The sequence below is a fragment of the Entelurus aequoreus genome, linkage group LG01 (genome assembly GCF_033978785.1).
Source record: "Entelurus aequoreus isolate RoL-2023_Sb linkage group LG01, RoL_Eaeq_v1.1, whole genome shotgun sequence".
Taxonomy (NCBI): domain Eukaryota; kingdom Metazoa; phylum Chordata; class Actinopteri; order Syngnathiformes; family Syngnathidae; genus Entelurus; species Entelurus aequoreus.
The window spans coordinates 48599530-48624237 of NC_084731.1; the positions used below are offsets into that span (position 1 = coordinate 48599530).

At 41.0% G+C, this 24708-nt stretch overlaps 2 protein-coding genes across 2 annotated transcripts in view; one reads left to right on the forward strand and one right to left on the reverse strand.

Annotated features, from left to right (window-relative positions):
* The window catches only part of guca1ab.2 (guanylate cyclase activator 1Ab.2), a 47384-nt gene extending 33490 nt beyond the window's left edge, over positions 1-13894 (reverse strand). The window contains exons 1-2 of the mRNA XM_062053818.1: positions 13675-13894; positions 710-2757 (exon numbers count right to left, since the gene is read on the reverse strand). Coding sequence (XP_061909802.1) covers positions 710-1312 — 603 coding nt within the window. The 5' untranslated portion in view covers positions 1313-2757; positions 13675-13894. The remainder of the gene's footprint in view (positions 1-709; positions 2758-13674) is intronic.
* LOC133653944 (uncharacterized protein C6orf132 homolog) overlaps positions 13743-24708 on the forward strand; it is a 37003-nt gene continuing 26037 nt past the window's right edge. The window contains exons 1-2 of the mRNA XM_062053805.1: positions 13743-13925; positions 23139-23227. Of these exons, the coding sequence (XP_061909789.1) occupies positions 13847-13925; positions 23139-23227 (168 nt within the window). The 5' untranslated portion in view covers positions 13743-13846. The remainder of the gene's footprint in view (positions 13926-23138; positions 23228-24708) is intronic.

Sequence of the window (24708 nt, forward strand, 5' to 3'; positions counted from 1 at the left end):
TAAATTCTCTATATAGTGTATTCTTCTTCTTACAAGCATTTTTTAATCCTTTTGTCATCCATGGTTGATTATTCTTTCTCTGTTTATTACTAAGTTGTATCCATGGACAATGTTTGTCATAAAGTATTATGAACTTGTTTAAGAAATGTTCATATGCTTCATCAACCTCTTTTTCATTGTACACATTGTCCCAATCTTGCTTTTGTAGCTCAATTTTGAAAGCAGTCATCCTCTTCTCTGTGCACAGTCTTCGAAATGTCCTTTTGTCTTCCATGTTCTTCTTGTAGTGTCCATCATATATTGTAAAAACTGGCAGATGATCACTAACGTCGGTTATAAGTAGACCACTTGTAGTGTTATTGTCAAACTCATTGGTAAAAATATTATCAATAAGCGTGGCACAGTGTGCTGTGATTCTACTTGGCTTTGTGATTTTTGGATATAAACTGATGCTGTACATTGTATCAATGAAGTCATAGACTTTTGCTTGTTAGGGTTCAATAAGTCAATATTAAAGTCACCACATAAGAACATTATTCTTTGACCATTATCCATGTAAGTAGCCTTGATCCATTCTTCAAATGTTTTTATACTTGACTTAGGTGATCTATATATACAACTGATGAAAATGTTTTTGCTTTTTTCCTGACATATTTCAATGGTTATACATTCTAAGATATTATCTATAGCAAATGAGATGTTTTTTTACCACTTTGTAGTTCAGGTTCTTCATCACGTACACAGCTACTCCTCCTCCATTTTTGTTGGTTCTGTTGATGTAGTTTAGTTCATATCCCTCCAGATCAAAATCTATTCCTTTTTTATCATCAATCCATGTTTCTGAGACAGCAATCACTTTGAATGGTTCGTTGATGTGTTCCAAAAAGTTCTTAATGTTGTTGTAGTTTGCATATAAGCTTCTGCTATTAAAATGAATAATTGATAATTTGTTATCGCATGTAATGTTGCTATTATATTGATCATCTGTATAATAAAAACAATGATTACTGATGTGGGGGAAAAAATTGGTATCTGGATCTATATCATTTTCCAAATCCTGGTTTTTGTAATCTTTGTTGCAGAAATTTTTTAGTTCCATATTTTCTTGTTCAACAATCTTTGATGTTGTTTCAATAATCTCAATAAGTGTAGGTTGATGCAATCCTGAATGTAGGTCCTCTTGTTTAGTCGTCCCTTGGAACATAGTAGTGTCGATGCTGAATTTGGGTGTTTGTTTTCTGTCAGAGTCCATTATCATCGTTGTTTTGGTAGCTGTGTAAACTTTAAAAATTGTCCAGGTCCTTGATGTCATGGACAACAATTACTCTTGCTTCTGGACCTCCATTCAGCTTGATGTAGATTTTACAGTTGGTGCTCCAAGTTCCCTGGATTTTTCCCTGCCTTCTCAAGTCGCGTGCTTTCTTGGCGATTCCAGCATTGCGTTTTGTGAGATGCTCATTCATGTACACATTTGTTCCCTTCAGCTTCTTTCCCTGTCTCAGCAATGCCATTTTAGATTTTCTGTTTATGAGTTTCACGAGCACGACTGGAGTGGCGTTGTTGTTTCTTCCGTTCAGTGGGATGCATGTTTCGATGGTATTAATGTCAATTTCAATTTCCTTTGATTGCAGAAAGTTGACCACTTGCTGTTCTGCTGAGATCATATCCTTTTCATCTGGTTCACCTTCATTATTCACAGCTTTCGCATAGGATCTTGGTTTAATTCGGTGCCCAGTCACGATGATATCATTCATTCGTTTGTCCTGATCCATTTCATCTATGATATTCCTCAACATGTTGTTGTCTTCTTGTAGGGTCTTCATTCGTTTGCCCATTTCAGTGGCTTCATTATTTCTACTGTTGTTCTGAGATTGCAGATTTTCTATATTTTCCTGCAGACTTTTCACATCTTGTTGGTGTTCTGTTGTTACTTTTCTCAGATATTCTTTCAATTCTTTCATTTCTTATTTCATTTCTTTTTTCATTTCTTCTTTCATTTCTTTTTTAATTTCTTTCATTTCTTCTTTCATTTCTTCAAGTATTTGTAGTATCACTTCTTGATTCCCATCATGTCCTGTGTCCAACCTCAATCTTGTTCCCAGTTGTGTTCTGTAACAGCTGACCCCGAAGGTTTCGGGATTTCAATCTTTCCTTTACCTTTTCGCATCGCGGCAGTCACTGACGTCACTGCCTCTTGCTTGTGTCTTAACGGCAGTTGCTTCTTTAGCGACTTGCGGCACTTTAACTTGTTTTTTCCAACAATTTCGTATCTCGCGCCGTTCAGAGATCAATTTGAGGTGTCAGCCTGTCAACTTATATCACTCTGCGACGTCGGGATCACTTTAAAACAGCTGTAAACTCGCCGTAGCTTTTGGTTGCTAGGCAACCGCTTTGAACTGCGGCAAGGCGCCTTTGGCTTGAGTCTAACGGCTCTCCCAACTCGCCTTATTTCAGCGTATTAGTGCCTCTCAACTGACCAAAATCAGATTGAAGATGCCAGGTGACTTTCCTGTGGCTGTGATCGCAAATCAGTGGTCAAAATCTTCAGATTTAACAAAAAACTCCGGTAGCAAGAGCGGAGCCTTTCTCTTTTGCGTCCTTTCTCATTGGCAGGAAGTGACGTGATTTGAAATGCATTACATTGTTTCGTATGCATGTTCGAAATAAACTGAAACTGAACTGAACTGAACCTTCATAGAAATCAGCGTGAAGACCAGTGACGTGCAGTCAGTAGAGGCAGGGGAGGCGGGACCTCACCTGCCATCATGGAAAGAAAAAAAATGTAAAAAGAAAAAACATTTATTAAATTGTTATATGTATCCAGTGATTATACTATAAAGTTATTTTCCATTTAACTTCACCAGTTTTAGATTATTTTTATTTTTATTTTCACATTTGCCGTTCAAATACTGAGAAGAGACGGTGCGGTGATCAGCAGCCAGTTGAGGCACGTCACTGATTTGTGCCTCAACATGGATTGTGCGCAATGACTCGGCTAACTGCTGGCCTGCTGTGCAGTGAGACTGTATTGCTATATGAATTATATCAGCTAACTAAACTATGGCATAGTTTAGTTAGCTGAGGTATATAATGTACAGTGCATTTTGTCAACAACTGTATGTGTGTAACGTATTTTTTGTGCTGAGCATTCATAAAACTGCTGCAAAAGACGTACTGGCTGAGGCTCGCAGTAATCCGGCCTCCTGGTGGTAGAGGGCGGTAGTGATCCCAGAGATCATTGCTCGGCCGCAGAAGGAAAAAAAAACCACAAAAAAAAAAGTCAAGTGCAGAGATTGTTTATTTCCTCTCGCCTGAACTTTTATTAAAAACATAGAGGATTACATATGTAAAATAAAACAGTTTTCTAAACTGGACTTTCAATCGAAAAAGGAGGTAATAATTAAAGGTAGACCAACGCCGGAGCTAAAAGGTTTGCTTTTGACTTCGGGACAGAAGACCCGTTCTTTTTAAACAGCGTGGTGCACGCGCAAAGGCTGGCTGTGTGGATGTCCAGCAAGAAAAGTAAGACCATAATAATATTTTTTTATTAAATGTGCTTTTTTGTGTGCTACAGTTTGTATGTGTAAAGAATGCTGGTATGAGCTTTTAAACATAACCCGTTAACTGCTGCCAATCAAATGGTGAATAAGATACTCTTTAGGGTTCATATATTTGTAAATCTGACTGTGATGAAGTCAGTGCCTCACCAGACATGAACCTCACCGCACGTCACTGGTGAAGACGCATAGGTGGATTAATGACCGGGCCTACCGGGCCCAGGCCCAGGGGGCCAGAGGCCCCAAGGGGCCAGGCCAACTTGGCCCCGCGGCCGCGACCCAAGCAAAACTACTTTTGCAAAAATAATAATCTTAAGCCCCAAGGGGCCAGGCCAACTTGGCCCCGCGGCCATGATCCATAGAGGGTAAGAGGCCCCAAGGGGCCAGGTCAACTTGGCCCCGCGGCCGCGACCCACAGAGGGCCAGAGGCCCCAAGGGGCCAGGCCAACATGGCCCCGCGGCCATGATCCATAGACGGTCAGAGGCCCCAAGGGGCCAGGCCAACTTGGCCCCGCGGCCACGATCCATAGAGGGTCAGAGGCCCCAGGGGGCCAGGTCAACTTGGCCCCGCGGCCACGATCCATAGACGGTCAGAGGCCCCAAGGGGCCAGGCCAACTTGGCCCCGCGGCCACGACCCACAGAAGGCCAGAGGCCCCAAAGGGCCAGGCCAACTTGGCCCCGCGGCCGCGAGCCACAGAAGGCCAGAGGCCCCAAGGGGCCAGGTCAACTTGGCCCCGCGGCCACGATCCATAGAGGGTAAGAGGCCCCAAGGGGCCAGGTCAACTTGGCCCCGCGGCCGCGACCCACAGAGGGCCTGAGGTCCTAAGGGGTCAGGCCAACTTGGCCCCGCGGCCATGATCCATAGAGGGCCAGAGGCCCCGAGGGGTCAGGCCAACTTGGCCCCGATCCATAGAGGGTCAGAGGCCCCAAGGGGCCAGGCCAACTTGGCCCCGCGGCCACGACCCACAGAGGCCCCAAGGGGCCAGGCAAAATTGGCCCCGCGGCCATGATCCACAGAGGGCCAGAGGCTCTCAATCATTATTATCAAAGCTAATTCTCAAATTGGATGGATCACACAACCTCACTCACATATTCTTTATCAATTATTAAAGGTTGTTTCTGAATTTTGATCACAGAACTTAATGCAAATATTCTTGATTGATTGACAAAGCTCATTCTCAAATTTTGATTACACAACCTTACTCTGACAAATTATCATTATCAAAAAGCTCTATCTCGAATTTGGATCACAGAATCTCACTCAAGTATTCTTAGCTGTGCCCCTCCCCCATCAAGTCTTTCATAAACCGGTCTGTTCTTTTAGAATCTCCTCATTTGGTATTTTGAACTCGTGAGAGACTGCTCAAAATTTGGTTTCCTTTCCCTCAGTTCAGACTCAGAGATAATTTGAAATCATTCAACAAGAAGTTTAACGCGCGCACACACACACACACACACACTTGAGTTGAGCATTACTTGGAAATTCTTATATTTTCCATTTTGCTGTTATTATCAGCATCTTCCCATTTTGTCCTTTTCTTTCGAGAAAGTTTACAGTCTGACATTTGTCACTGCTGTCAGTTAATAACTTTTTGGTCTTTGACCCATTTTGTCATTTTCTCGATTCGATCGTCACTGACCACTCTCTCCTGTCTGGCAGACATCGTTGCTGCCATCATAGCTAGCAAGCTGCCTGCAGCGGGTCATCCCTATGTTCCCCGTCCCTATGTTACCCGGGTCCTATGTTCCCCTCTACCGGGGAACTAAGGACCCTTTTTAAAAAAAAGGGTTCTATGTTCCCCGCTGCGGGGAACGTACAACACTTTTTCCAGAAAAGGGTTCTATGTTCCCCGCTGCTTCCAATGCGCGACTAAGTAAGACGCACGCAGACACGCATGACAGAGACGTGTTTAAGTTGTCGAAGGAAGGAAGTTCGCGTTTGAGTTGCTCTATCTGCTGCCGCACGCCCTGTGACAGGTTAGGTTTAGGGATAGTTTTGGTCAGGGCACAATTTCGCCAAAAAAAAGTGCTCCACAACGCCCTGTGACAGGTTAGGTTTAGGGATGGTTTTGGTCAGGGCACAATTTCGCAATTTCGCCAGATACAATGCAGGGAACATAGGACCCTTTTTTAGAAAAAGGGTCCTAAGTTCCCCGGTCGCATACAAAGACCCAGGAACAACCGGGGAACATAGGACCCGGGGAACATAGGACCCGGGGAACATAGGCACGCTCCCGCCTGCAGATAGCAACATTTTGGTGTCCTTTGGGAAAATATTTAGAAAGAAGACAAAAGTACACACAGTTGTACAACTATTATCTTTATGATCTTTTTTTTGTTAGTTTCTCTGTTACTGTGTGTGGCCAATTAAGCGACTTTTGGCCATACCTGGCTGGTGACATTTAGCGACTTTCTGGTTGATGTTAAGATTAATAATAGCAACAGTTCTCTTCATCTTAATGCAATTTATTGTGTCTGTCTCTCCACATTTTGCCATTAGGTACTTTGAGCTCTTGTTGGTCAGTCACTCTAAGGTACATTGTTGCTGCCATCATAGCTAGCAAGCTGCCTGCAGATAGCGACATTTTGGTGTCCTTTGAGAAATATTAAGAAAGAAGACAAAAGTACAAGACATTGTACGATTACTATCTTTTTAAAATTATTTGTTTCACTGTGTGATTGACCGACTTTGCCGCTAGATTTCGCGTCTTTTGGCCATACCTGGCTACCGACTAAAAACATCATTTAGCGACTTTTTGGTTGTGAAGATAAGTGGTAAAAGCAGATCTTCCTGTTGGTCTTCCCACATTTTGCCATTTGGTACTTTGCACTCTTCTTGGTCACTCCAAGGCATTTGTCCCTGCCTTCAGCTAGTCACTTGGCTCTTTTGGAATATATTTCACTGTAATTGGCTCTCTCTCTCTCTTTCTCCTCAGTACAAATCAGCCTGTTCCCTTGCCATTCATCACTGACCACTCTGCTCTCCTGTCTGTCAGACATTATTGCTGCTTGCAGATAGCTTGGGGTCCTTAGAGAAAATATCAGAAGAGAAAAGTACACAATTATCTTAATTATCTTTTTTATTCAGTCAGTCCTTCAGTGAGTCCCAGTGTGTTGGCGATTAAGCAACGTTGGCATTCAATTAGCGACTTTTGGCCATACATGGCTGGCGACTCAAAAAACTAGAAAAAAAGTACAAAAAGTTGTACAATTAATATCTTTATTATCCTTAATTCCCCTGAATCCTAGAGTGTGTTGCAATTAAGCAACTTTGCTGCTAGGTTTAGCGACTCTTGTTTTGGGCATACCTGGCTAGCGACTACAAACATTATTCAGCAACTTTTTGGCTGTTAAGATTAACGTTAATAAATTAAATCCTAATACAATTTATTGTGTTGGTCTCGCCATCTTGCTATTATGTACTTTGAATTCTTGTTGGTCTCTGCTAAGGTATCTGGCTGTTGTCTTTGCCTTCAGTTAGTCACTTGGCTCTGGAATATATTTAACTGTACTTGGCTCTCTCTTTCTCCTCAGTACAAATCAGTCTGTTCCCTTGCCATTTAGACATTTTCTTGATTGGATCATCACTGACCACTCTGCTCTCCTGCTGTCTATCAGACATTGTTGCTCCCATCATAGCTAGCAAGCTGCCTTGGTGTCCTTTGTGAAAATATTTAGATAGAAGACTAAAGTGCACAAAGGTGTACAATTATTATCTTTTCAAAATATTTGTTTCACTGTCAGTGTGATTGACCGACTTTGCCGCTAGATTTCGCGTCTTTTGGCCATACCTGGCTAGCGACTGAAAACATCATTTAGCAACTTTTTGGTTGTGAAGATAAGAGGTAAAAGCAGATCTGCCTGTTGGTCTTTCCACATTTTGCCATTTGGTACTTTGCACTCTTGTTGGTCACTCCAAGGCATTTGTCCCTGCCTTCAGCTAGTCACTTGGCTCTTTTGGAATATATTTCACTGTAATTGGCTCTCTCTCTCTTTCTCCTCAGTACAAATCAGTCTGTTCCCTTGCCATTTAGACATTTTCTTGATTCGATCATCACTGACCACTCTGCTCTCCTGCTGTCTATCAGACGAATCAGTTGATTCTCTGCTCTCAATTGTCTATGCTAGTAAGCTGTTATTCTCTGCTTTGGAGTGTTGATGCTGGGTTGCTAGTTTTCTAAATCACCTCACACACTTGAAGGAAGCAGCACCGATCATAAACACACAAACAAACTCACACACACACACACACACACACACACACACACACACACACACACACACACACACACACACATAGTTGGTTTATCTGTTGTGATAGGCAAAGAGCCAATGTGCAAAGAAAGAAGGGAAATATGGATCATAAACGTTTAAGTGGAGGAGCTAGAAAAAAAATTCAGCAAGAAAAGAAAAAAAAGGAATCAGTTTTACTTGAGAGTGTTCCAAATATCTCCAGCTTCTTCAGTACAAAGACATCTGCTGAAAGCAATTCTATAAATGCTACTGCAAATTCAGCTAAGGTTAGCAATGCACCTGAGCTAGCATGTAGCTCCCAAGATCCTGAGACCACTACAAGTGTAGACACTGAACCAAATGCTTCTGATGCTTATGATTCAACCAATTCAGCAGTAGCCAGTTGCTCGGATGAATGTGAGGTCACTGCACCTCTGGACAGCATAGAAAATGAGCTGAATCTTTCTTCAACACCATCTACAGTGACAACTCTACCTAGTGATCCCGCTAAATGGGCTGAGACCCTCACTGAGTCAATGAAGGAAGTTCTTATTCAAAGAGGTGCAAAATCATTTCACAACCGTCACAGCCATTATCCAGCTTCTGTGAGGAACAGTGGGCTAGGAGGAAAAACCCGATGCCTAAACAATGAACATTTTACTTCACACTTGCCCAATGGACAACAAAGAGAGTGGCTGATGTACTCTCCCTCTACTGGTAATGTTTACTGCTTTGCATGCAAACTGTTTTCCCCAAAAACGCATTCTTTTGTGACAGGCTATTGTGATTGGAAACACTCAGAAAGATTTGGTGAACATGAGCGAAGTGCTGAGCACATAACCTGCATGCAAGCAGTCTTGAACCGCGCCAAAGGTGCCACAGTTGATGCAGACCTGTTCAAACAGTTTCAGGCAGAGAGCAGCTATTGGAGGCAGGTGTTACAAAGAGTTGTTGCAGTCATTAAATTCCTTGCAGAAAGGGGCCTTGCATTTAGGGGTAAAAATGAATCGTTAGGGTCTCCTCTCAATGGGAACTACCTTGGTATTCTGGAGGTCCTGGCTGAATTTGATCCCTTTCTAAAGGATCACATCAGAAAGTTTGGGCAGATGGGTCGAGGTAATACCTCATATCTGTCCTCCACCATTTGTGAGGAATTCATTGAATTGATGGGTGCAAAAACCAAACAGGCTATAGCAGATGAACTGCAAGCAAGCAAATACTACTCTATCATTGTGGATTCAACCCCAGATTTATCTCATGTGGACCAATTGACATTCATATTCCGTTTTGTTAGCAAAGAGGGCAGTGTTGTTGAACGCTTTGTGGGTTTTGAGCCCATTACTAGCCATACAGGTGAAAGTTTGGCTAACTGTGTCATGTCTGTGTTGGAAAATCTAGGGTTAGAGCTGTCAAATTGCAGGGGGCAGGCTTATGATAATGCCAGCAACATGTCAGGGAGGTATAATGGGTTGCAGGCTCACTTAAAGAAAAGCAACCCATTAATACACTATATTCCATGTGCAGCTCACTCTTTGAATTTGGTGGGAGTCAACAGCATTGACAGATGTGGAAATGAAGTCTCTAAGTATTTTGACTTGATTCAGTCTATTTACAACTTCACAACTGCATCCACACACCGATGGGACAGGGTATTTGGCAATTCCAACATAGATCTCACACTTAAAGCTTTATCCAACACGCGTTGGAGTTGCCGTGCAGAATCTACCAAAGCACTGTGGCAGAACTACAGTAAAATAAAAGCAGCACTACAGGTTATTTCCACTGATGACACAGAGAAACGAGACACACGAACTGAAGCTGACAGTCTAGTGCGGAAGCTGGATTCACTTGAGATGGCCTTCATGGCAGGCTTTTGGGACACTGTTCTGTCCAGATTTCAGGCCACAAGTCTGCAACTTCAAAAAGCAGACATGGACCTTGGTACAGCAGTTAGATTGCTGGAATCTCTGCGCACCTTTGTTCTCTCCCAAAGAGATCTATTTGATCATTTTGAGCAGAAAGCCTTAAACATGTTGGGTGGCACCCCATCTTACAGGGCTGAACGGACAAGGAAACGTAAAAAGTTTGCTGATGAATCAGCATCCCCAGATGTTGTGCTTGAGGGAAGGCAACTGTTTCAAATAGAGACATTTATTGCCTCTATTGATCAACTGAGTTCAAGCCTTAATCACCGTCTGGAGGCCTACAAACATCTGAACAATTTGTTCAGTGTCCTTTTCTCTTTGGATACAGAGTCCAATGCTTCAGTCCTTCACAAGGCCAAGATTCTCACTGAATCATACCCATCTGACCTCAATGAAAGTCTTGGACAGGAGCTTATACAGTTCAAATCTTTTATACAGCTCAACAACACTGATGAGGAGAGGACCCCTTCAGGACTGCTCAAAACAATAATACATTTTGGACTACAGCCTACGTTTCCTAATACATACATTGCGCTACAGATTTTTCTCACTCTACCGGTCAGTAACTGTGAGGGAGAACGCTCATTCTCTCTTTTGTCAAGAGTAAAAAATGAGCTGCGCACAAGAATGACTCAGAAAAGATTAAATGCGTTATCTCTAATGGCAATTGAGAGTGAGCTGACAAGAGAGTTGGACTTCAATGATGTGGTGGATGATTTTGCAAAATTGAAAGCACGAAAGAAACCCCTTGCTTAAAGGTGCACTGTGTAAGATTTTTAGGTTATTTCCAGAATTCACCCATTCACTAATGTTAGGCTACCTGTTTTCATGAATACTTACCACCACCATAAAATTCTAAGTATCCATTATGACTTGGAGAATTGCACTTTTGCCATTTCTGGGAAGTGTCACCTGGATTGTGAAGATAGAATTGACTTTAGGCAGAAGCTTGGTGCTTTCTCTGGCAAACTGAACCTCAAGCTTCATTCTCTGCAGCTTTGCATTCTTGTGCAGACTTTCATCCACAAGGAACTTTTCAACTTCCCCACTATCGTGAAGGGGCCATCAAAAGATTTCAGTGTGTCCAGCATGTCTAGTCTCTTACTCTCCTTTCTTTGAGCCATCTCTTGTTTCTCATCTGCCCTACTCTCGAATTTTGCCTTCATGAATTTACTCCAGTTGAGTTCAACCTCCCTTTTTGCTTGTGCTGCTGCCTTGAAACCTCTGAAGCTCCTGGCTCTTCTGTAAAATTATTGACCTATTGACTGCGTTCAGTGTGCCCAACTTCTTCAGTTTGTAGTCCACCTTGCCACATTGTCTCTCCATCCCAATGTTGTGCACAGGGGTGCCATCAATGTTACTAGCCTGTTCACTGACAGGGTCCATTGGGAAGGTCTCCTCATCCATCCTCTGCCTGGCCAGGACAGTCTTCAGATGGGGCAGCATGAGATCTGTCAGCTGCTTCACTTCATCCAAGTATTCGGCAGCCACGTCTGACACTGAGTTCAGGACATGTCCAGTGCCTGTCCAGCCACTATAGCATTCTTGGAAATGGGCTATCTTGACCTGCATGCAGCCCTTGTACCATGAACTGGCCTACACCTTTCTTTGTGGTGCTCTCCGATGCATGTTATCATTTTACCTTTCTCCTTCTCCTCAAGCTTAACCACAAATAGATACAGACTTTGAGCCTCAATTTGCTGCACAGCTGCCGTTATGCCAATGTGTTTTCCTAAGATATTATTTTATTTTTAATGATAGAAGGGAGGAAAAGGGGGCAAAAATCATGTCCGATTTAGTTTTTTGGGTGGGTTGGGGGGTTTATTTCATGATAGCTACCAACTTCCAATACATAATATCTCTCAAATGACCCAATGCACCATCACTGAAGTGGGCGTAATCATTTTCAAAAATGTTTATTTTTAGGCCATTTATCCCCTCCCCCTGTGTCTGTGTGAAACCTGTGCTTGTCAGTGTCTGTGTGGTATACCTAATAGTGTGTGTGCAGCATGTGCACTCTTCTGTACAGTACAGTGTGCATGTCTGTTCACAGTATACAGTATTTCTTGCATAGTGCGTGCGTGTGTGTGCGCCCACACGCGCGGGGGGTTGAGGGGCCAAGACCATGTCAGGCCCAGGGGGCCAAAATTTCTTAATCCGCCCCTGTGAAGACGGTCTGTAAAACACAATATATTCAAAATGTTGACCAAAGAACCACCATTACATGTTATATAGACCCCAATGAAGTGTTTTAGTTTTAGAAAAAAATCCCGATATGACCCATATTATTTAAATATTTATTTAATTGTGGCCCATTTGGCTCTCTATAAACTAAAGCTAATACTCATCAATTGAATATGGTGGACGCGGGTCAATGGTGTCAAGTTTCGAGCTTTAAAAATAGAAAAAACACACTACGGTCTTAAAAATGTGACCTTTGTTTAAACCAGGGGTCCCCAAAGTTTTTGACTCGGAGGGGTGTTGGGTTAAAACAATTTGGCCGGGGGCTGGGCTGTATATATATATATATATATATATATATATATATATATATATATATATATATATATATATATATATATATATATATATATATACACTACCGTTCAAAAGTTTGGGGTCACCCAAACAATTTTGTGGAATAGCCTTCATTTCTAAGAACAAGAATAGACTGTCGAGTTTCAGATGAAAGTTCTCTTTTTCTGGCCATTTTGAGCGTTTAATTGACCCCACAAATGTGATGCTCCAGAAACTCAATCTGCTCAAAGGAAGGTCAGTTTTGTAGCTTCTGTAATGAGCTAAAGTGTTTTCAGATGTGTGAACATGATTGCACAAGGGTTTTCTAATCATCAATTAGCCTTCTGAGCCAATGAGCAAACACATTGTACCATTAGTACACTGGAGTGATAGTTGCTGGAAATGGGCCTCTATACACCTATGTAGATATTGCACCAAAAACCAGACATTTGCAGCTAGAATAGTCATTTACCACATTAGCAATGTATAGAGTGTATTTCTTTAAAGTTAAGACTAGTTTAAAGTTATCTTCATTGAAAAGTACAGTGCTTTTCCTTCAAAAATAAGGACATTTCAATGTGACCCCAAACCTTTGAACGGTAGTGTGTATATATATATATATATATATATATATATATATATATATATATATATATATATATATATATATATATATATATATATATATATATATATATATATATATATATATATATATATTCCTCATGCACTAATTGACTGAAAGAGCATGCACTTACCACGACTATGTCACGTTATCGATGGGAAAATACATTTTTAGACAATATGATTTGCCTGAGCGGCTAGGAGACACACAGAGTAACAAACGGTAGAAAATAAATTAGAAAGGACGGATTGAAAACAATTTTTATAATTTAAAAAAAATAAAAATAAAATAAAATATATAAAAGAAATAAAATAAATAAAAAATAAATAAATAAATATATATATATATATGTATATATATATATATTTATTTATTTATTCATTTTTTTAAACTTGGGACTTCCTGCGGGCCCGATTTTGGCCGTAGTTTGGGGACCCCTGATTTAAACAGTCGTTAAACCTAAATTATGTTGTCAAAGAGTTTTCATATTAGCGGCATAAGTCAAGCTAAAAATAGGCTAAGCTAGCTGCTGTAGAAGAAGCGGCCAAAATGGATTGCTGGACGGTTAGAAAGAGATTGTCACATTCAGAGATAAAAGCTCAATAGCTGAAAAACGAAACCTAGCACAAATAGTGCTTCCTTATGACCATAGTAACGGAGACAATGAGCTACAAGCTCAATTTTCAAATTGTTACCGCCGTCTTACTTCACCGGGACTCCAAAATGGCGTTGAACTGTATTTCAGCACAATTGAAAGAGGTGTCATTTCCTGCACGGAGATTAGCGCTGGAATGTCAGAGCCGGTTGGGGCCTCACCTGTTTGGGAGTGTAACTTGAGCACAGGAGGTGGAGTTTATGCCATTTCCTTTCTTCTTTCCCCCAAAGTTTGTTTGGTGTCTGACTCACTCAGAGGTTGTCCCACGCGGATCCTCCTGTCTCGTCAAAATGTCCAAAGTGTAATCTTCTCCTGAGTGGTTGTACATCAACGATGAAGAGAGGACATCGGGCCTTTTTGGGTCGGAAGGAGCGGTCTCTCTTTGACACGACCGTCAAAATGAGGGAAATGGGTGAGTACGTTCTATATGTTACACTGTCAATCAGTAACTCTATGAACTTTGTACTTAGCAGGTTAGACAAAGCTTTTGGGCACCAAAATTAGTTTTCAACCCGTCAATAACGTGTGAAATATATTTGGATTAATAGTTGAGAGGAATGGCAAAACATAAACAACTAGAAGAGGCAATTCCTGAAGGAATTGCGTGTGAATGCTCAAACGCTGAAGTTGAAGTGAAATGCTGACAGAATGTAGTATGAATGTAAGAATAGTTTGAATGTTAAAATGGTTTGAATGTTAAAGAGCTGACGCTGAACTGAAATGATAATGGAACGTAGGAAGAATGTAGAAATGGTTTAAATGTTGAAATGGTTTAAACGCTGAAATAGTTTGAATGTTGGAATGGTTTGAATGTTGAAGAGTTTGAATTTCTAGGGAAACCGGAATTTTGTTTGGAACTTGGGAAAGTGTTAGTTTGAATGTCCAGGATGAGTGGAATGTGTTGATGTTGGAATGGTTTGAATAGGTTGAAAATTGTGGGAATTGTGCAACTTGGAAAGATGTCCAATTCATTTCAATGGGAACTTCCTGGAAATTTGGGAATTTTGGGAAAAGCAGGATTTTAAAAAAATGATTAGGAGCTTGAATGTCCTAAATGAGCTGAATTGGTTGGTGTTAGAATTGTTTAAATCGGGCAAGAAATGTTGAAGTAATAAATGGTATTAGGGAATTCTGGGAAAATCTGGAATTTCTTTTAACTTGGAAAAAGGGTAGTTTGAATTTCCAGAATGGTGGAATGTGTTCAAGGTGGAATGGTATGAATGGGTTGAAGAATGTGGGAATTGTGGAAGTTTTGAAAAATGGACAATTCATTTTGAATTGGCAAAATGCAAAAAAAAAAAAAAAAGGAATTATGGGAAATTCGGGAATTTATTTTAGAATTGTTGAGGTAGAGCACACAATTCCTAAACAGGCTGAATATTTTGAAGTTGGAACTGTTTGAATCAGATGAAAAATATGGGAATTGTGGAATTTTGAAAAATGTCCCATTTTCCAAAACATTTTGAGAAAAGCGGGAAGTTTTAAAAAAATGCTAAACAACTTGAGTGGTCTGAATGAGTTGAAATGGTTGGTGTTAAAATTTTTCAAATAAGTCGAGTAATGTTGAAGTAGTGACATGTTGAATTGAGAAATGGAATTACAGAATTCCTGGAATTTCGGGAAAACCGGGGATTTTTCCAGTTCAAAAAACAACTTAATTTTTTTGTCCTGATTAAGAGGAATGTTTTGACGGTGGAAGAGTTGAAGTGGGTTGAAAAATGTGGGAGGAGTAGTCGCCAGAAAAAAGGGTGGAAATAGGGCTTTGGAAAACCAGGAATACTGGAAAATCCTGGAATTTTTTTTAACTTGGGAAAAGGCTAGTTTGGATTTCCAGAATGGTGGAATGTGTTGAAGGTGGAATGGTATGAATAAGTTGAAAAATGTGGAAATGGTGTAAGTTTGAAAAATGGCAAATTCATTTTAAATGGGAAAAATGTCCCGGAAATCTGGGAATTTTTGGAATTTGACATCTTCAACAGTTTGAATTTGGAACGGTTTGAATTGGATGAAAAATGTGGAAGGTAGAGCGCGCCAAAATCTGGAGAAGAATAAGTAGAGAAATAATAATAAATAGATGCATTTTGTTGTAGAAAATCATGTGTGAATGCTTTGTAGCATTCACGCAGTAATGCTAATTTTTAAATGACACTGTCATAGACTCTTTAATGTGGTTTGTTTTGTTGTGGTATAAAACTGCATCTTACTGAGAGCTGTTTCTAATATGTTGTTTCTCTCATGCAGTTTACTGTCAACATTCATGTTTTAAATATATTTATTAGTGGATGTTGTTAAATAGTGCCTGATACTATGACTTGGAATCCTAAGCCAGAGTACAATACACGATACACGGCTTGTGATACGACTCAACATGGCGATACTGCCTTTATTAATTTATTAGTTTTTAACATTTTGTAGCATAATTTAACCAAATCATTAACAGCAACAGTCACACAAAAAACAATATTTTTTTTCAGACAGTGACAGGGCTGGGCAATATGGCTGAAAACTGTTACCACAATAAGTGTTTTGTATCGGTCGATATTGATAATTATTTATATTTTTTATATCCTATCGAAGCTATAAGGACCACGAGAAAAATGTATTCAATGTAAACATTTTTATTTCCGTTGATTTCTTCCTCCGCAGTCAAGACAGAAAGAATATGAAATGTCAACACAACTTTGGAAAACACATTTAACACTTAACAATAATCTCTTAGAGTTAAGCTGAAAAATAAGGAATATATAAGAAATGCTTAATAAAGTGTAAGAAATAGTGCAATGTGTGAAAATGTACACATGGAGAAACCTGAGAAGAACTACTTTCTGCAGGCTTAGTGCCAGGAAGTTGGCCTACTCAGTGGCCTAGTGGTTGGAGTGTCCGCCCTGAGATCGGTAGGTTGTGAGTTCAAATCCCGGCCGAGTCATACCAAAGACTATAAAAATGGGACCCATTACCTCCCTGCTTGGCACTCAGTATCAAGGGTTGGAATTGGGGGTTAAATCACCAAAAATGATTCCCGGGCGTGGCACCGCTGCTGCCAACTGCTCCCCTCACCTCCCAGGGGGTGAACAAGGGGATGGGTCAAATGCAGAGGACAACTTTCACCACACCTAGTGTGTGTGTGACAATCATTGGTACTTTAACTTTAACTTTGATTAGCTTCTCAAAGCACCCCATAGTCATGAAGTGCTTTGAGAAGCTAATCAAAGACCACATATGCTCCCCCCCCCCCCCCCACTATAGACCCCCTGCAATTTTCATACCGCCCAAACAGGTCAACCGACGATGCATTCGAACACATATTGCATACCGCCACGAACCACCTGGACAAAAGGCAGGGGAACTATGTGAGAATGCTATTCATAGACTACAGTTCAGCATTCAACACCATAGTCCCATCCAAACTCGTCATCAAGCTCAAGGACCTGGGCTTGAACTCAACCCTCAGTCAGTGGGTCCTGGATTTCCTGACAGGAAGACCACAAGTGGTGAGAGCAGGGAACTGCACCTCATCACCCATTATCCTCAACACCGCGGTGCCCCCCAGGGCTGTGTTCTGAGCCCCCTCCTCTATTCACTCTACACACACGACTGTGTGGCTAAAAACACCACCAACTCCATTGTGAAATTTGCTGACGACACAGCTGTGATGGGCCTGATCTCCGGTAACGATGAGACGGCCTACCTGAGTGAAGTGAAGAACCTGGCACTGTGGTGTCAGGAGAACCACCTCGCCCTGAAAGTCAGCAAGTCATTTTAGGAGGCGGGGGGCAAGGAACTGCGGTCCACTCAGCATGGACAGGACGCCGGTCGAGAGAGTGCCTAACTTCAAATACAAACCCCGTTTCCATATGAGTTGGGAAATTGTATTAGATGTAAATATAAACGGAATACAATGATTTGCAAATCCTTTTCAACTCATATTCAATTGAATGCACTACAAAGACAAGATATTTGATGTTCAAACTCATAAAATTTTATTTTTTTTTGCAAATAATAATGAACTTAGAATTTCATGGCTGCAACATGTGCCAAAGTAGTTGGGAAAGGGCATGTTCACCACTGTGTTACATGGCCTTTCCTTTTAACAACACTCAGTAAATGTTTGGGAACTGAGGAGACACATTTTTTAAGCTTCTCAGGTGGAATTCTTTCCCATTCTTGCTTGATGTACAGCTTAAGTTGTTCAACAGTCCGGGGGTCTCCGTTGTGGTATTTTAGGCTTCATAATGCGCCACACATTTTCAATGGGAGACAGGTCTGGACTACAGGTAGGCCAGTCTAGTACGCACTCTTTTACTATGAAGCCACGTTGATGTAACACGTGGCTTGGCATGGTCTTGCTGAAATAAGCAGGGGCGTCCATGGCAACATATGTTGGATGGCAACATATGTTGCTCCAAAACCTGTATGTACCTTTCAGCATTAATGGCGCCTTCACAGATGTGTAAGTTACCCATGTCTTGGGCACTAATACACCCCCATACCATCACAGATGCTGGCTTTTCAACTTTGCGCCTATAACAATCCGGATGGTTCTTTTCCTATTTGGTCCGGAGGACACGACGTCCACAGTTTCCAAAAACAATTTGAAATGTGGCCTCATCAGACCACAGAACACTTTTCCACTTTGTATCAGTCCATCTTAGATGAGCTCAGGCCCAGCGAAGCTGACGGCGTTTCTGGGTGTTGTTGATAAACGGTTTTCGCCTCGCATAGGAGAGTTTTAACTTGCACTTACAGATGTAGCGACCAACTGTAGTTACTGACAGTGGGTTTCTGAAGTGTTCCTGAGCCCATATGGTGCTATCCTTTACACACTGATGTCGCTTGTTGATGCAGTACAGCCTGAGGGATCGAAGGTCACAGGCTTAGCTGCTTACGTGCAGTGATTTCTCCAGATTCTCTGAACCCTTTGATGATATTACGGACCGTAGATGGTGAAATCCCTAAATTCCTTGCAATAGCTGGTCGAGAAAGGTTTTTCTTAAACTGTTCAACAATTTGCTCACGCATTTTTTGACAAAGTGGTGACCCTCACCCCATCCTTGTTTGTGAATGACTGAGCATTTCATAGAAGCTGCTTTTATACCCAATCATGGAACCCACCTGTTCCCAATTTGCCTGTTCACCTGTGGGATGTTCCAAATAAGTGTTTGATGAGCATTCCTCAACTTTATCAGTATTTATTGCCACCTTTCCCAACTTCTTTGTCATGTGTTGCTGGGATCAAATTCTAAAGTTAATGATTATTTGCAAAAAAAAAAAATGTTTATCACTTGAACATCAAATATGTTGTCTTTGTAGCATATTCAACTGAATATGGGTTGAAAATTATTTGCAAATCATTGTATTCCGTTTATATTAACATCTAACACAATTTCCCAACTGATAATGAAATGGGGTTTGTACCTCGGAGTGACAATATCAGAAGACACACATAGACAATGTGGTGAAAAAGGCACGACAGCGTCTCTACTTCCTCAGGAGACTCAGGAAGTTCAAGCTAAACCACAATATCCTCAGAAACTTCTACTCATGCACAACAGAGTGTCATGACTGGAAACATCACCTCCTGGTTTGGGAATAGCACCGCACACGACCGATACAGACTGCAGAGAGTGGCCAGATCAGCCGAGCGCACCATCGGCAACCATCTGCAACATCTACACCAGGTGGTGTAGATCCAAGGCCAAGAGGATAGTGAGGGACTCTAGCCACTCAAGCAACTGCCTCTTCTCACTGCTGCAGTCAAGCAAGCACTACCGGAGTCTCATGGCCAACACGGAGAGACTCAGGAGGAGCTTCCATCCCCAAGCCATCAGACTGCTCAACTGCACCGCTGATTAACACTTATCACAATTGCACAAAACCGCACGCACAAGAATCACTTTACTTACCACTGTACTCTTCATTCAATGACTGTAAATAATGTAAAAACAAGAGTATAAAGAAGTCATACTGTTCCATTACCTTTGTTCATACTACTGTCACTACTCAACTGCCAAAAGAACTGTAGACACCTTAATATTTATTACTTCCAATACTGTATATACTGTGTATACTGTATATACTGTTATACTATTTGACATTGCACTGGTACTGTATGTGACTACTGTACTTTTACTTGTACTGATACTTCTACCATAACTACTGGGACTTATTGTGCAACTTATTGTCTTGTAATTAATGTACATCACAGCTATTCAAATTTTTGTATTTTTTGTATTTAGTGTATTAGATTCAGCAACTAGTGTTTGGATCCCACTGTACGCAATATTTGAAGAGCATGGAAAAAAGCATTTCACTGTGGTGTACTCTGCATGTGACGAATAAAACCTTGAACCTTGAAGCGGACTCTAAAGGTGAGCGCGGCCAAGGTGTTGTGGTATTGCCGGTCTTTGTGGGGACTAGCGCCTTGCATAATGTACAGACCATATTGGTCTGACTGTGGTCTCTTTAAAACAATCCAAAAAACCGCCATACTATCGAGGTGACTTTTCCTGTTTTATTGACAATTTCTACGCTCTCGGCAGCACTTAGTTTTAGTTTCGCTTCTCAGTCCATGCAAAGAATCAACCACGAAACAAACTTGATAGTTGATGCTGTTTCCTGATTGGCTGTTAATGTGTCTCTCCCACTGATCAGTGATCACTTCCTTTGTTGATCAATTACCACTGCAAGCATATTTAGCTGCGGCCGCGCAGAACATCTGCGGTCCCCTCCAAGTGTTCTCATTACGCCCATTGGGTTAATAAATAAATGATAAATGGGTTGTACTTGTATAGCGCTTTTCTACCTTCAAGGTACTCAAAGCGCTTTGACAGTATTTCCACATTTACCCATTCACACACACATTCACACACTGATGGCGGGAGCTGCCATGCAAGGCGCTAACCAGCAGCCATCAGGAGCAAGGGTGAAGTGTCTTGCCCAAGGACACAACGGACGTGACTAGGAAGGTAGAAGGTGGGAATTGAACCCCAGTAACCAGCAACACTCCGATTGCTGGCCCAGCCACTCTACCAACTTCTTGACCTGATGTGGGATCTGAGCCGAGGATGTCGTTGTGACTTGTGCAGCCCTTTGAGATGTTTGTGATTAAGGGCTATATAAATAAACTTTGATTGATTGATACTATTTATGTAAAAAAAGTCTCTTGTGTACACTGGCAGATTAGAGTTAAAGACTGTTTGTTGTGTAGAAAATCCTACTTTAGAATATTCTTGTTTGTAGTTAAACAACATACAATGTATGCCAATTTTTTTTAAATGACTACTGTATATAATTTATTCATTTCAGACATCCCAACTAGGAAGCATTAATTCAGTCTATCTTGATATTATCGGAAAACCGATAAGCCCACATAATTAGATTAGTATGTCATTATTTTAGTTCTTGAAAGCTGCTAAATGAGTATTTGTCTATTACTAGACTACATATATCTACAAAGAATTGGTTTTAGCAGTACAGCCAGATCCTTTTGTGATAGCCAATTTTCTGTGTCAGCACAATCATGCTTTTCCACAATTGTGGACCTTAGCGAGACGGTATGTGGTATGTGCTGCTGCTCCTCGCGCTTGTCTTTCCTCAGGTCTTATATGAAAAGTGTTATGATTCAAGGGTTGACACGACATGTAGACTAAACGCTTTGGAGCTAAGCCTCTCTTTCATCACTCGTTCATTAGGCAAACATGGCTTCAAGGGCAGCTGAAAAATGTCAGGACTCACACCAGGTTTGATTGGGGCCTTAAAAAGCAGTATTTTATTTTAAGGCCCTCCCCCCTGTTACTACATTTTTTCACACTTTTCTATTTCTGTGAAACCATTTTTCTACTCTTTTTGCGCGCCACAGGGCACAATGGACATGTGTGGGGAATTCTGCCATCATATTATTATCAGTGACGGAGCAGTAAGAGGCTCGGAAAATGTTTGCGGTAACATTTCATACGAAGCACCCTGACATTCATTTATTGCAGACCTGGGAAAATTAAGTTTTTCAATCTGGCCCGCCAGACATTCCCAAATAATTTTTTTAGATCTTTAAGATGGAAACTGTAGCTGCCATTATGATGTGCAGTGATGTTTTCAAATTAGCTTAAGTCTTGAACTATACAAAGTATTTCAATGGTTGGAATCTGCCCTTTTCCATTATATACTATTTACTATGGTAATTTAATTAGTTACTATGGTAATCTAATTAGTTACTATGGTCATCTAAGTCACAGCAGCTCAGACGAGGCACCAAGCAGTGTGGGTGGGGAGCCTTTCCACAGAGTGTTTCCAGAGCGGCCAGCCTGAAATGCGGGTGTCAGGGACAGAGGCGGAAGGAGATTTTTACAACAAAGTTCTAAAGCTTAGTGATAGCTCAGATATATAAGATTGTAGGTGGGTTTATTTTACCCTTCACATTCATATTTGGCTGTTTGTTGCATTTTTGTTGCATTTTTGTTGCATTTAGCGATTGTAAAAAATGTATATCGAGAGGGGGTGTGACGTTCATATGTTGTCAATATTAAGTGTTTTATCGTTCATAGTTAATATTGTAAATCCCACATTCTTTATTTTCATGTACATTCTGGATGTCTCATCAGTAAAAAAAAATGTAAAATTCCATTCCTTATTTAAGGCGGTCTGTCATAACATTTTTAGCATTCAATCAGACATAATTGTGAGTTTTAGAATTATCGGCCCCCAGACACATTTTTTTCTCTAAATTTGGCCCCCCGAGTCAAAATAATTGCTCAGGCCTGATTTAGTGATATTTTATATGCGCTTATTCTTGGCAAAACAAGGTGAAGCAGAGAAGACCACCTCTTGTTCAGTGGTGGTTTCGTACATAAAAATGAATGTATGTACAAATGTATAAGAAACACTGCATCATCCTCTACTTTCATTTGTGTAATCCTACGGACCAATGTGGTCCAGTTGTGGTGAAAACGCTAAAGCTTGGAGACGGAGATTAATTTCTCGCCGTTATTTTCCCCGCTGCGTCCTGTTCTTGAGCGCAAATGAAGGTTTGAGGTTTCTGAAGTGAATTCATTAACTCATATATGTTCTACCTATGGTGAATGTTTATATTCAACTTGGAGAAAGCGAACCACCAGGTTTAAGTAAATAATGGTTGAGCCCATAATGAATTAAAGCGCCTTAGTTGGACATTCGCATGTGGACGGGGTTAATAACTCTCTCAAAAGAAGAGGCAATAAATCCATACTTCGGAATGCAAAAGTGATCGCTCTATCCTGGAAGAGAGACTCCATGTCTATCATCACGTCAACATTTAAGTTACAACATACAGAGGTTGCTTTCCGGTCACTTACACATGAACACCTCCGTACATGGTCAGGTTGTACTCTCCTGAATGAACACACACCCAGACAGAGAAAGAAGGAATACAAGACTGTGGTTCGGCTCCTCCAAGTTAGGATTGCCTCATTTTTTTTACCTGACCTCCAGGAACTGCAGTCATGCATAATAGTTTTAGTTCAGTAAAAATTTGATCCAGCCGCACTACCGTGTCACCCTTAAGTCCGGACGAGGATAACAGGACCAGAAATACACATCATTTCCAAAACACATTTGCCACAAGATGTAACAAAGCTATGCTCTACTTTTTCAGAACGTGTCGAGCTAGTTCTGAACTCACCAACCATGCCTGAGTCGGGTACTGCCAGTGTGCGAGCCAGACCCACTGTCAAACATCACACTGTGAGTATGTCCTTGGGTGATTTATGGTTTTCTTATGGGGTTTGAAAGGTGATAGCTTCTGCGTAGTCTCTCACATACAGGACAAATATACCAGTAGGGGTAATGAACAAGAAAAACAAATATGTTTATAAATACAATTGAAATGTCTCTACTTTTTATCATTTTTGATGTCTCAAACAATAAGAGGGCTTTCAGGTGTGGGAGGGGAGCATGGCTAAAAAGGCTGTTTGTTGAGAAGAACGATACGTGCTTTCATGTCACTCTCCAAAAGTCTCCAATAGGACAGGAAAAAGTTGCTACCTTTTTTCACTAGTCACTTTTCTATCTTTTTCTATCTAGTATTTAGAGCAGGCCTGGAAAAATACGTCCTGTGGGCCACATGCGGCCCATTAAGTTAAGTTAAAGTACCAATGATTGTCACACACACACCAGGTGTGGTGAAATGTGTCCTCTGCATTTGACCCATCCCCTTGTTCACCCCCTGGGAGGTGAGGGGAGCAGTGGGCAGCAGCGGTGCTGCGCCCGGGAATCATTTTTGGTGATTTAACCCCCAATTCCAACTCTTGATGCTGAGTACCAAGCAGGGAGGTAATAGGTCCCATTTGTATAGTCTTTGGTATGACTCGGCCGGGTTTGAACTCACAACCTACCGATCTCAGGGCGGACACTCTAACCACTAGGCCACTGAGTAGGTAGGTTAAGGTTTTCAATCCGGACGTTCTACATAATTTTTTTAGACCTTTAACATCAAAACGGTCGCCGCCATTATGATGTGCAGTGCTGTTTTTAAATGGCCGTAAGTCTTAAACTATAAAAAGTATTTCAATGGTTGAAATCTGCGCTTTTGAGTGTTATATGAGTTATTCCAGCAATCTACGTCACAGCAGCTCAGAGAGGAACAAAGCAGAATGGGCGGGGTTTGTTTTCAGAGCAGCCAGCCCGAAACGCATGTGTCAGGAACAGATGCAGAAGCACATTTTTACCACAAATTTCTGCATGAAAGTGATAATATATCATATTGCAGGTGTTTATTAGTAAGAAGTAAAAGAGAAGCGATGTTCATTTAATGTTAATATTCAGTGTTTTATTGTTCAGAGTTAATATTGTAAATCCCACTTTCTTTATTTGAATGTACATTTTGGGTGTCTCATTCAGTAAAAAAAACCGTAAAATTACATTCCATTTTTTTGAGGTGGTCTGTCATAACTTTTTTAAAATTCTATCGGACATTGTGATTTTGGTATTAGTGTTCCTGGAAAAAAAGGGACCTAATCACACATACTGTACATATAATTCTATACATTGGCCCCCCAGACACATTTTTTCTCTCAATATGGCCCAAGAGTCAAAATATTTGCCCAGCTCTGATCTAGACAGGGTGTCCGCCACCCCAAAGGAATCCGCAAAGGTACTGCAGGAAGGTTGTGATATTTTGGTTGATTTTCTGAAAAATTTTATTAAATTTTTTTTTTAAATAAAAA